General features: G+C 37.2%; 1 protein-coding gene across 3 annotated transcripts in view; it reads right to left on the bottom strand.

The window, feature by feature from the left end:
- Positions 1-12,442, bottom strand: part of tmtops2b (teleost multiple tissue opsin 2b) — a 47,565-nt gene extending 35,123 nt beyond the window's left edge. For 2 of the 3 annotated variants that reach the window (XM_042001560.1, XM_042001558.1), the window contains exon 1: positions 11,632-12,427. In XM_042001560.1, the coding sequence (XP_041857494.1) occupies positions 11,632-11,998 (367 nt within the window). In that variant the 5' untranslated portion in view covers positions 11,999-12,427. Of the gene's footprint in view, positions 1-11,631 lie in introns of all 3 variants that reach the window. The other variant, XM_042001559.1, reaches the window with a different exon arrangement.
- Between the last annotated feature and the right edge of the window lie 908 nt (positions 12,443-13,350).

The raw sequence follows: 13,350 nt of genomic DNA, 5'->3' as shown, positions 1-13,350 counted from the left end.
GAAACAGAATGCTTTGATTACTTCAAGCACATAGAAACTCAATGTGACTGCAAAAGCAGCTCAAGGAAACATACACTATGTAATAAGACTACAAATTCTGGGGAACAAAAAATAACAACCAAACAAAAACACCCTTTGCTTTCATATGCAATGGGTGGAAAGTTTAATTGTAGAGGAACATCACACACAAATAGACCACCATAAGAACGGCAAGCTGAAGGTTTTGCTGTGGCTCTTACAGTATCCAGATCTAAAGCAATAAATATGAACTTTTTAGCCATCAAGGAAAACATTGTCTGTTGCAAATTAACACTTCTCATCACCCCAAAAGCATGTTTAACGCTGAGCATAAATGAGCCTTTAGCCTTGATAGTCAATGACCATGAAGTCTTTTTAACCAAAAATTTGTCAGTGGGAAATCATTAAATCTGTCGTTAGACAACTGCACAAAAACTCTGATTCACAAAAAATACAGGCAAGTCCATGACGAGAACTTGTTGAAACCTCTTCAAAGATAAAAATAAAAACAGTAAAACTGCTTAAAGAATCAAAGATATGTTTTGTCTTATATTTTTATATCTTTTTGGAAATCTGGTCATACTTTATTAGCTTAGCAATTCAAAGGGAGAGAAATCATTTTTCTCTTTTTTCCAGCTTTTTCTCCAGCTGGAACTGAGCAACTACAGTAATAGTATTACACAGCTATAAATATCATTACCACTGACTGGGAGCATTATTCATGACATTGGTTTGACTATAATGAGACAACATGGATTTAATCTGCATATTAGGGAACCAATTATTAACTCCTGATATGAAGAGTGACAATCTTTTAAAAGAGCAAATGTTTTAAATATGCTCCATAGTTAGCAGCATTTCTGATTTCCTCATTTAGGATCTTCCACCTAAAAATCTAAACCGTTGTGTTGTAATGTTACATCCTCACAATTGCTGTTTTGAAATGAAAACACTTTTCAAAATCTTACACTGTAATTATAACCTGTAATGTAACATTGGCTGATTGGATAGAAAGGCTAATGATATTCTAAACATGTTCTTGATTTGTTCAGTGAGACCATCTGTCTTTTTGTCAGTATGATGAAAAACATCTTCATTTCACTCTCTTGTGTCATTAACTTTTATCTATTTGGGAAAGAGCTTCATTGTTTTTAGAAATGTGATCGACATGTAGGTGATCAGCTGTTTCTTAATGGCCAACACACAACATGGCCTTCTAATGAAATATTCAAATATAATAGATGCACTGTCATTATCCAGCAGTACTGCAGTGGTTTGTTTTCCTCATAATTTTCATTTTACATCAGCTAAGTGAAACTAATATACGGTGACAAGAATGTCAGAGAACTGATTCAAAATTAAGAAAACATGGTCAAAATCCAAAAGTAAAAAACAGGAGCATCAAATATAGGCAGATTTAGTTTGTCAAGGCTTATGTTGAGGCAAGGCAGCCTCACAGGAAAACATGATATAGTCACATAAATCTTCTCTACTGATTTGTGTCTACTGGCATGATTGCTTCTCTTGTTACTGACCATAAAAATAACTAAGTTTAGTACAGTGGTTCCCAAACTGGGGGATGAGTTAAGACAAGGTTAGGGTGTGGGGGGTACAAAAAGCAGTACAAAACCATGTACTTTTTGTACCGCTAGCAAAACATGGACAAATTTGTGAAAGTATCAATAAGCAAATGATAATAAATCAACAACTGACATTTTAACAACAACAAAGAGACAAGAAAGTACGACAAGACATATCTTGCTCTGGTCGTGACCACATAATGGTCGAGTAATGGCAATGGTGGGCAATGAAGAGAGACCACAGTGTGTCATATGTCCCAAAATATAACGTCTGACTATGAAACCAAATAAGTTACAACGTTGGGGACTTCTCATCCTGAACACAAAGAAAAGCCTGTTGATAACCTCAGAAATAAACTACTCAACTGTCATAAATAGCAGATTTAGTTGACTCAAGCAGAAATAGCAGCCAAGAAATAAAAAATACCAGACTATTTCTCAGCCAAACAATATTATTTTGCGGCACATTTCCTTATATGTACCATTGAAAGGACTGAAGAGCACGTGGTGGTGGTGGTGGGATGGTGGGGGGTGGGGAGGGAAGGATAGAATATTGTCGATGAGAAGGGGGCTCCTTGAGAAAAAGTTTGGGTTACTGGTTTAGTAACACAATATCACAAACGTTTGGAAAAAATACTCATGTTTCACATAAACCACACTTACAGTGTAAATACATCACAATGAAAGTAGAACCAGAAGGCACATAAGATATACAGATTTTAGTCATTTCTATTAATTTTCAGGGGAATTGGATTTGTTGGGGGCAGCATGGTGGTTTGGTGGTTGTCTCACAGCTAATTCCTGGTTCTCTGGCCTTTGAGTGGCGTTCACATGTTGGCCTGTGTGAGCTAATTCTAGTCTGCATTCCACCCACAGTCCGAAAACCCGTTTTTTTAGGTTAACTGGGGATTCTAAATTGACTAAAGGTGTGAATGTGAATCGTTGTTTGCTTCATGTCTACCTATGTTGACCCTGTAATAGGCTGGCAACCTGCCCATGGCATACCCCACCTCTCTCTTTATAGCAATTGGGAGAGCCTTAAGCAAGGCAGAAAGCATAGAAAACATTCTCCAAATTGCAGAGCTAAGCAGAGTATCTGATTTGCCATGAGATGCCACACAGCAAAGATAGGGTCTGGTTGAGAACAAAGGAAGCCCTGGTGCAGGAGCTGACTAACATGATGCAGGTGTGGAGATAAGTAAACTACAACCAGATGAGCAGCAGGGGCAGAAAAAAATTAACCAAGATGAAAGACTGCAAAGTTAAGAAAAAAAGTGCAGAACATAAAAATTAGGTCAATAGTAATGAAACATAATTAACAAGAAAACCAAGATCAATCAGGCAAAAGCAGAAACACAAAGATTATGAAAACACAAACATTAGCAAATTTACCACAGAGCAAGCACACGAGTCTCACACTACGAAACTATTTCTTAAGAAACATAGTTGGAAAGCTCAACTACAAGAAGTACAAAGACAACTTGCTATTACTGATGAAGAGCTGGAGGTTATTTATAATGTGATAATTAACCCTGAAAATTCAGTGCCAAGAATTTCTTACAGGTTACATTACCATGGTAACCTGTGCTGTGCCAGGACTGATAAATTTCAAGATAAAAAATTAACATTGATAAAGGCCATATCTAGTGACCTATTAATACTCCTACAAAAGTGAATGAATAAATAAAAAATCCAGCTCTCTTTAGTGACAGAGATCCTCTAAATACTCTGGTCCACTCTGAACATCTTTTTTTTTTACTCAAATCAAAGCACTTCTATTTCTTTTACTCTGTTGTTGTTTTGATGCTACTGCACCTATTTCAGCTTGTTTTCTCCTGAATGCTTTGCCAAACAACCATGTATACTCTAATACAGCCAATGTTCTTAAAGTTATTTAAGTAATTGGATTATTCAAAAACATAACTTTTGTATGGAAGTAATTGAAGAATAAACCCACATATTTTTGGGTAAACTTATCTTCATTCATTTTTGGACATAATTTATATATTTAATTTTGTTTTCAATCTTTACTGCCAGGGTTGCCCCATGGAAACACAAAGCTTAAACTGTCTGACATAAATATGAATCTAAGTTATTCAATAATTTAATGAAATACACAACTTTAGTTATGGTTACAACCACTAATGCTAAATGATGGGCAGCGATATTAATAGATAATCCTACCAAATATCAGAGTCACACTGCATGTTATTCATTGGCAGCCTTTCTTCCTGACTTTGGCTGAAGTTGTTGTGTTGTTTTTAGCCTGTATTACATTTTAAAGAAAATTGTATTCTGTACTGACGTCAGCCTTGAAGGACCAGTGAGTGGGCTTTATTGGCATCTTGCAGTGAGGTTGCAGATTTAAACCAGCTGAACAGCCCTCTTTCAGCCCTGGCTTTCCATGCCCGTTGGAGAACAGGCTTGGAATATTTAATGTCTTAATGGTTTTCTAGTTATGTGAAAGGGACTGTTAATAACTGAAATTCATAGTAAGACTTTGATGCAAAAGAAATCTGTTCTTCTCATGGATTTTTAATAAAAGAAAATTTTTGTGTATTTAGTTCTTTTTTCCTGCTTCCCTGACATTTTTTCATTGTGCACCCGTTAGTTTTGCTCCTTTGCATTTTGTTTTGTTCCACATCTGTGTTCTATTATCTGGTTATCATTGACTGTATGTCTTTATGTCTTTCCTACCAGATCACCATAGAGTCCATGGATAAGGTAGAATGGTCTTTTTTTTCCCCCAAAAAATCACCTGAGTGTTAGTCCTAATAACAGCTGCCTCACTGCTTTCTTTATCTCCTTTAACACAATATACAGCAGGCCATCATTTTTAAAACACAGGAGATAACACCCTCCTACAATTCCTTGCATCCCTGGGGATGTGGCTAAGTATCTAATATGCTTCTTATAATTTATCTTTGGAACTTTCTTTACTTGACCTTATGATATTTTCTTTTAAAATTGAGTAGAAAAATTGTAAAAAAAAAAAAAAAAAAAGAAAGAAAGAAAGAAAGAAAGAAAGAAGAGGCATAGGAAGGGTTTTCTGTCTCTTTGACTGACTCTTGCCAATGTCCTAATTTTTCTTGTTTCCCGTTTTCAATTTTTCATCTTTCCTGATCTTGTATTTCTAGTCAGTGCCAGCCACTCTGGCTGCCTTTTTATTGTTGGACTTCTGTTTGAACTTGGAAATTTGGCTTTTGCCCCATTTATTTCCTGTCTAAGTCCTTCTCCTTGATACCATCACATGAAAGGCATTAAAGTAAGAGCTGGTGAGTTAACCCTTTGAATGAAGTACTGTAAAAAGAGCCAGTTATATCTGCTGCTAAAGGCAGATCTGTGACACAATTAAAGCATATGATTAAATTTTTTTAGTCCAAAATTACAGTCTTACCTTACTACAATGTCTCGATATTTTGAGCACTTAATCTGTATCAGACCTTGAACATACACACGAGGCATCATGTAAACAAAAAAAACTCATTTGATTTAATCACCAAAAGACAGAATTCAGTGCTGTATAATAAACACCTAAATGTGAATACTATATGTTTCTTTAAGCTATAGTCTGATAGTAAAAATGTGATTAAAAGTGCAGAATTCTTCAACCCTAGTACTCTGAGTCTTTGTACAGCAGGTTTAAGATGTTTCCCGCTTACAACTCACCAGGGCAAAAATAAATGAGTCATTGATAGATTTATGCTAAATTTGAAGATAAGCTGCAGAGGACATCCAATTCCTTTGAATCAGGTGTGAAACAAGGAAATGTCTAAAACCTGCTGAGTAGTAGCCCCTGAGGACTAAAAAGCAATTATAATTTCTGCTATTGTTTTTTTTTTTTTTTAATCTAAAATGACTTGTATGGTTATATTAAAACAATTTACATATCAAGGCAAACAAATTTGTTTTTCATACGCGTAGGTATGAAAAGGTGGAAAAAACATGTTGTCTAAATTAATGTTAAATAGAATATTTTTCCTTAATTGAGTCCTGTTGATAACACATGGGTGCAATCAGCAGGCAAGAATGGGCTGGCAACTGGTGGATAGGAATCCTAGATTAACTAAACAAAAGGCTGATATGAACTGAAGAATGGAGGTTGACAAGTATGATTCATCCTGGTTCATGCTGGCTCCTGGCATTTGTTTCTACTTGTATACAGAAGACCAAAGGTAAATTGATGATGATTGAAGATAATTGGGAAACAGACGAGAAATGACACTGAGGTTGTAAAAGACTTCCTATGTCTTCACTGCTCTCTGCACCATGAATGTGATCCTTTGTCTGCCCTTTGTAAATTTGATCCTCGTTTGAACAAGCCTGGGGCAATCCAAGAGCAAATGGTGATCAATCATAATATTGCATTTTATGTGTCTTTGTTTTCTGCCAGTAACATATTGAAAAAGCTCTTCTATGATCAAATCTGAAGGGTAAAAACAACATAAATAAAGAGGAGTGAACAATTAAAGCTGGGATTCAGTATGATGGCTGTTCCAGTTTAACCAAAGGACCCTGCCATCCTCTATCACATTAAAGCATAACTGTGCATAATGTCAAACTACTACAAATATAGAAGTAATTATAAAAGTACTATGTACAGAAACATTATATAAGGAACTGCACGCATTTGTTTTTGCTCAAAATAGAGTGACCCCGCAAAACAGGATGTCAATAGAGGAGATAGCACCAGCCATATCTGCTTGACTGATCATCTAACACAAAGGTTACTCTTTATACTTGTATTACCTGGTTTCAAAGGGCAAGGCTTTCATATCCCCGGAATTCAGTCTGCTTGCTGCCAAACTGGCAAATACCTTGACAGCAGTATGCTGTACACATGCAATAAGCTCCAGGATTCAGTACAGAGCTATGGCAAATTATATGCAGGCAAAAATATAGTAGCATGAGAACAGTACAGAAGCCCCATCGTGAAAGTCAAAAACACCTGCTGATCTAAACACAGTATGAAATATACCTACCTTTTGTTAGTAAAATAAACATGCTGCTTCATCAAAATTCCCAGAGATGTGCACAAACACCCTGACAAACAAGGATATGTTAGAATAATGTGCAATGATGCAAATTTATACATGTTGATGGTGAAGGTCTGCATGTTATATGTGAAGAAGACAGAAGGAAGAGATGTAAGTGATGATGACAAAAAGTAAAAGAAAAAACAAAAACAATTAATTTAGGATGGTAATATCTCAGATTATCTTCGAACATTCCTTCAACCACTGTGGGAATGTGGGATAAAAGATTGGAAATAAAAGACAAAGTGCAAACTATTCCAAAAGATATATGGGTTCAGTTACAGAATGAGCATCTGTACAGGAAGGCAAGAAATTGCACATTTTCAGAGCAGGAAGCACATCTGCATAATTGAAGTCAAGAACATTTCCAGCGTATGTTTCTAGTGAGGTTTTTTTTTCTCAACAGTGTGAAGTAATTATCCTTATTATTACAGCACAGATAGACTGTCATTACCTTGATTAAATCCAGACTACAACGCTACTCGCAAGGGGGATAAATTCAGTGGTTGGCTTGCTAGCTTTTAATGGAATATGTTTATTTGATGGCCTTAATAAGGATCAGCCACTGGGATGGGATTTGGATAAAGCCAGGACTCTCCTCACTCCATAAGGCAGAGTCCTGACCTCATGGGCCAAGAGATGACTTTGTTTGTCCCTCTTCTCTTTACTAAAAAATGAATTGATCAAACAGTCTGAGTGCTTTTCACAAATATTATATTCTATAGAAAATATGGACATGGTCCATTGCATAACCTGTCAGTTTACTGCATCTGCCATTTTGAAGTCTCGAGTTTAACATTTTAGCTGTCGCCATCCAATGAGACCTCATGCTGAGATCCCGACTAATAACCTACAGCCTGATGCACATACAACTGTGTGCACAATGGGGGACCGCGGCCCGTGTGAAAGAACAGATTGCCAACTAATTATAGAGTCTGCGATTGACTCCATATCCACACAGTATGTTGAGGTATCTGTGGCCAAGACAGTGAGCCCCCAGTTGCTCCCTGGAGCAGCTACCTGCATAGCTAACACCTTGCATGGGTAAATGAGAAACACAAAGTGCATGTTCCCATGACACTAGAAAAAAAAAACTATTATATTCATATGCCCAAAACCCAAATTTTAAAATGCATATAAATGTAATAGTCAACTGAAATGATATGAAAGCAAATCAAATCAAACTAACATACCATGTAATTTACTTGAAAGTTGATTAACTCTTGAACTTCTCTCATTTGGGCCTAAGCACACAGCATATACTTCAAATGTTCATCATTTTAGATATTTTTGTAAAAAGAGCAAAGCATAAGTATATATTAACACAACCAAATTCCCAATAAAGCTGCTCTCATTCACAGGATGTTTGGGATTTATTTTGCCAGACAGCTGAATGCATCAAGAACTGTGACTTAAAAGCAGCCCATTAGGATTGTGTGGCAATTTGCAGTTGTGTAAAGAATTTCCAGACTGCTGCTGGAAAGACAGATTTATAAGATCTACAGCCCCTATAACTACAATCTTCTGATAAATATTTAGCAGCATAAAACTATATATGGTCAAAATGTTTACCATTAGATTTCAAAACCCTTTAATAAACATGTGGAGTAAACAAATATCAAAAGTTGCAGGAAAATGTAACTGACAAATGTGCTGGAAATCTGTTTCTGAAAAAAAACTGTCTTAACGTTACATATTAGAGCTCTGATCAGTTTAAATAGACTATATAGAAAAAAAACAACACACTCATATACAACTCTTTACACAGTGAACCTTTGTCATGAACCCTTTGTGGCAGTTTTCAACACACATCACGATCCAACACTCACAGAAGTGCTCTCCCCTGAATTACCGGCTGTATCCATAACAGATGCACAAGTAGTAAACATCAACTTGAACTTGAACTTAATTGAATTTCCCTTTGGGATTAATAAAGTATTTTTCATTTCATTTCATTTCATTCATTTCAACGGGAAACACTTCAAATGTCGTTCTTCAGTTCTTGCTTATTATGAAGTATCATGATGTTAATTATGAGAAGGAGGAGGAGGAGGAGGAGATTAATTTTAGGACATGGAAACATGAGGTTCCAGTTTGAGACCAGTGGCATTGCTGCTTTTGACTTCAATTTATTCATGCGAAAAAAAATCAAGAAATCAACTAAAATCATGCCATCAAATATAATAAAATATGAAAAACTAGTCAAAGCAACAGAGTGTTGGCTCTTTTGCAGGCAAAAGAATTTGATAAGTAAAATGTGCTGACCTCTGTGTTTTGTGGTGTTTTAGCATGCAAATTTATACCTTGTACAGTGGAAGAATGACATCCTGTATTTTTGTTCATTTCATGTACATTTTAACATCTTCAAGAGCAAATTAAAATCTTCAAATTTGCAGAAATGAAGCACAGAACAGGCTTGAAGGGGTTTACTGTGAGATCAAGGAGGATTATCATCTCACTAATGAGAAATCTGAGAAATCTGTCGATTGTTTCTCCTGTTGTTTGCCTACATCTGTAAGTATTTACCCAATTAACACCAAACTTTTTGGTAGATTCATTTTATATTTGTGTATGTTTATGTGTGTGAATGTGTGTGTGTTAGACTGCATTTAATTTGAATTGCAACATTTAGATGATAACTTCTTTTCAGAATTACATTTATTTTGCATTTTTAGTTTTAATATAAACTAGAAGAACTCAGAGAGTGCAGTGATTTGGGCGGCATGGCTCAGTGGGTAGAGCGGTCGTCTTATAGACCGAGGGTTACCGGTTTGATCCTGGCCTGGAGAGCTCATGTCAAGGTGTCCCTGAGCAAGACACTGAACCCTAAATTGCTCGTGATGGATCATGGTGAGCGCCTTGCACGGCAGCTTCCACCATCAGTGTGTGTGAATGGGTGAATGTGATGTATGATGTAAAGCACTTTGGCTGTCGTTTCAGGTACAGTAAAGCGCTATATAAGTACAGACCATTTCCATAGACCTCCGCCAAGCCGTTGCATTTTTGGAATTTTTTTTTGCCAATAATTATGGGCATGATGTTTTAGTTATAAGCTCTAATGACAAAATTATCATCATAGTAAAGAATCCTTTAAAAAATTTCAGGATCAAGGTGGTGATCTAGATCATCCCCAAAATTTTATCACTTATTCACTATTGAAATTTTAATATTTCCTGAAAATGTAATCTAAATCTGTCCATAACTTTTTGGTTATGTTGCTAACAGACAGACAAACCAATGCCGCCTGTGACCTCCACCTTGACTGAGGTATTTATACAAAGATTGGACACTGGGCTGCACTGTGGTGGTTACCATTATCCTCTCACAGCAAGAAAGTTTCTGGTTTAAATCTCAGCTGAAGCTTTTCTGTGTGGAGTTTGTAAGTTCTCCCTGTGCATGGTTCTGTCCTGGTACCCCAGCTTCCTTCTGCAGTCCAAAAGTTTGCATCTTATGTTAAATGGTGATTCCAAAATAAGGATTTATTACTAAGGAGTTACTTAGGATTAAGTGTGACTATGTGATAGACTAGTAACCTGTCCAAGAGCATCACAAGAACACCCCCCCCCCCCCCCCCCCCCCCCCCCCCCCCCCCCCATCCCCCATCATGCATGCCAATAGCGGACCTCTCCTGACAGTTTTCTCCAGGTCTTGTCAAAGAGTCTCATTGGGGTTAAGGCAGTTGTCATGGTCTGTGGGTTTTGTTGCTTGGGTTTGTCTCCTAATTGGGTTTTCCCTGAAGCTCAAGTTTTTTGCTCATTCCTTGCATTATTTTTAAGTCTTTTGCATTCTAGTTACCATTTTTCCTGTTTGTTTCATGATTCCTTTGAATTTTTTTGACTTCTCACACCACTTTATTCCCTTGCACCCCTGTGTGCATTAGTCATCACCTCCCTTCATGCCTTGGATTCTTGTCTTGTGGATTTATTAAAGTTGGTAGTTATGTTTTTGTACTTATTCTTCCTTCCTCCCTCTTTGTGTTGGTGTTTGGGTTCACCTTTACTGTTCTTCACAGCGATGGCAAATCCATGTGTGAAAATGTTGTCTCATTCTCCTTGAACCACTCTCCCACAATTTTGAGGCTAATAAATCCAATCACTGTTATCTTGAAATTTCTGACCTCATATTTGATGGGAAAATACGCCCATTTTGTACAGTCAGACAGCTAAAATTATTACTGAGGCACAAATCTTAAATCTGAACAATTTAAGCAACCTCAGGTTGTGTGTGAGTGTGTTATTTTTCACCCCTTTTTCTTGACCAGGGAGCATTAAAAAAAATAAATACACCAGTTTGTTATTCTGTCACACCACCTCTTGGACACACTGCACCACCCATGCAAAAAAACCTGCTGTGGTTGTGTAACAAACAACAAAATTAAATAAGTGATAAACCACTGTGCACTGATCCAGGTTTCCTGTAAGCTATCGTCCCCTGCTACAGAGAAATCTTAAGGATCCATCAGCAGAGCCTTTCATATTTTCTGTGACATCTGCACATATAATCTGAGTTTTTCATTGTATATATTGCTCTGACACATCATCTCCCAGCAGCACAGCAACTTTCAGAAACAATTCTACAAGCAATTGTGAATGGCTTCAGTAACGCCAATAAACAGATGATGTAACTCAAAAGGGACTTGCTTATATTACATTACTGCTTTACTCAAACACAATATTAGTGATTTTGATCCCAATAATTATGTGTAATAACTGTGAGATCTGCTATATTTCCCTTTTTGTTTCACTTGAAATTTCACTTAATTTCAAAGTAATTATCTGCTCTTCTTGTTTATAATTTCCAGGAAAATGTAAAAAAAAAAATATTTACTCGATTTTTTTTACCCGAGAAATTATTACATCCTGTTTGTCACTGATTTAAATACTAAACTGGTGCATCTATGAAAGCTGTTGCTAATTAAGTTGTACATAAAAAAAATTGCATCTTTTAAAACTTTAAACTTCACATTTAATTTCTCCCAAAAATCCGAAGAAACTTACCGAAGCAGGAGTTGATGAAGCCGTACCAGCTGCAGCCGCTGCGCCCCAGCAGCCACCTTCCGCGAATACTGGAAGCAAAACTCAGAGTGGTGCCAAACAAACACACCAGCATGTCGCTGACACTGATGTTCAGCAGCAGCAAGTTCACCGGCGTTCGGAGCTTCTTGAATTTGCAAAACAGAAGCAAGACAATGAAGTTGTTGAGGAAGCCAAAAGTCATGATGAAGCCCAGCACCACAGACAGCACTACAAAGCCCGCCGGGGAGAGCTTCGCCGTGCCCGTCGCCGTGTCCTCCAGCTGTCGGTCATCGCTCTGGTTGAAGCTGTAATTTAGACCATCCTGACCAGAAAACATCCTGCGGTCCATTCATCTGAGTTTATCTTAACTCTCGAGCAGTTTTTTGCTTCACGTGGTTCATCACATCGTTTACTTGGAAAGTTTATAAACGACGCAGCTTGTTTAGATCTTTCTCCCCGCAGTTTTTCACTGTGGGACCCGCGAGCTTCATATTATGTTGAAAGCGCACATTCCTCCACTGATGCTGAGAGACTGTTGCTGACAGGTTTCCAGAGAGCTGACGCAAAGGCTGAGCATAAAGTGACACCTGTTACCTTAACGCATCTCTTCCTCCGTGTTCACCACTTTTTAAAAACCGCAAATGCTCTAAAAAAAGAGGGGGGAAAAAATCAGGCGTTAATTCATGCCAGTTTTCACTGATATATTCTGTTTACTTTATGTTTGGGGATGTCGATCACATTTACGTCTCTTTGAATTTACTGTAATCCCTTCCCTCAGCGCAGACTCCAAAAGCCTGGATGATGTAGTGAAATGTGCGCTCCGCTCCAATGCTTTTAAAGGCAGAGCTACTCTTACGTCACGAGACATACGGATCTTTGGGCCAAGGGTGCGTGTATGTGTGTGAATAAATATTATTGTGTTGGAGACATTGAAAGTGGGAACATTTACAGAGGATGAGCTTCAGACCAATTATGGTTCAATTTTGAGTCTTTCTTTCTTTCTTTCTTTCTTTCTTTCTTTCTTTCTTTCTTTCTTTCTTTCCTTCTGCTACATAAAATCCTATATATTACAGTGCCTTTAATAACCAGTGGAGCAGAGCTCAAACTAAGGCTTGGTGAGTATTGATAATTCTAAGGACAATTTCAGGGGGAAACAAGATAGCAAAAACACACACACAACAGAGAAACCACAGAATAAAATAAAGAGTCCAAACTTTAAAGCAAGTAAAACAACTGATTGCATTCATCTAAAGATAGCCACAGAGCACACTGAACTGTGGACATCAAATCCTTTTAAGAAAAAGGTATCAGTAACAGTCACAACTCTGTTATATTGTGTCTGTGCATGTGTGGGACCTCTGGATACTGCTGCTCACTCCTACACTCCAAAGACATGCATTTTAGGTTAATTCTACTAGGAGTGAGTGTGAGCATGAGTGGTAGCCTGTTTCACTGATAGATTGGCGATTTCTTCAGGGTGTGCCGTGCTTATCACCTGACAGCAGCTGGAAAAGGTTACAAACTTCTCATGACCCTGAACTAGAATATGAGGGTATAGATAATGGTAATGCAGCTGTTTCTCTTTATTCAGAAAAGAAAAGCATAGTGTAAAAGCTTGTGTGATGTACAGTACTAGGTTTTTTTTATCAATTCCATCAAAATGTGTATTATTTTTTTTTATTGAAATGTAACTATTTAATC

This window comes from Melanotaenia boesemani, chromosome 12 (genome assembly GCF_017639745.1).
Source record: "Melanotaenia boesemani isolate fMelBoe1 chromosome 12, fMelBoe1.pri, whole genome shotgun sequence".
In the NCBI taxonomy this organism is placed as follows: domain Eukaryota; kingdom Metazoa; phylum Chordata; class Actinopteri; order Atheriniformes; family Melanotaeniidae; genus Melanotaenia; species Melanotaenia boesemani.
Note: the sequence above shows the minus strand (reverse complement) of the source record. Positions and strands in the feature narration are given on the sequence as shown.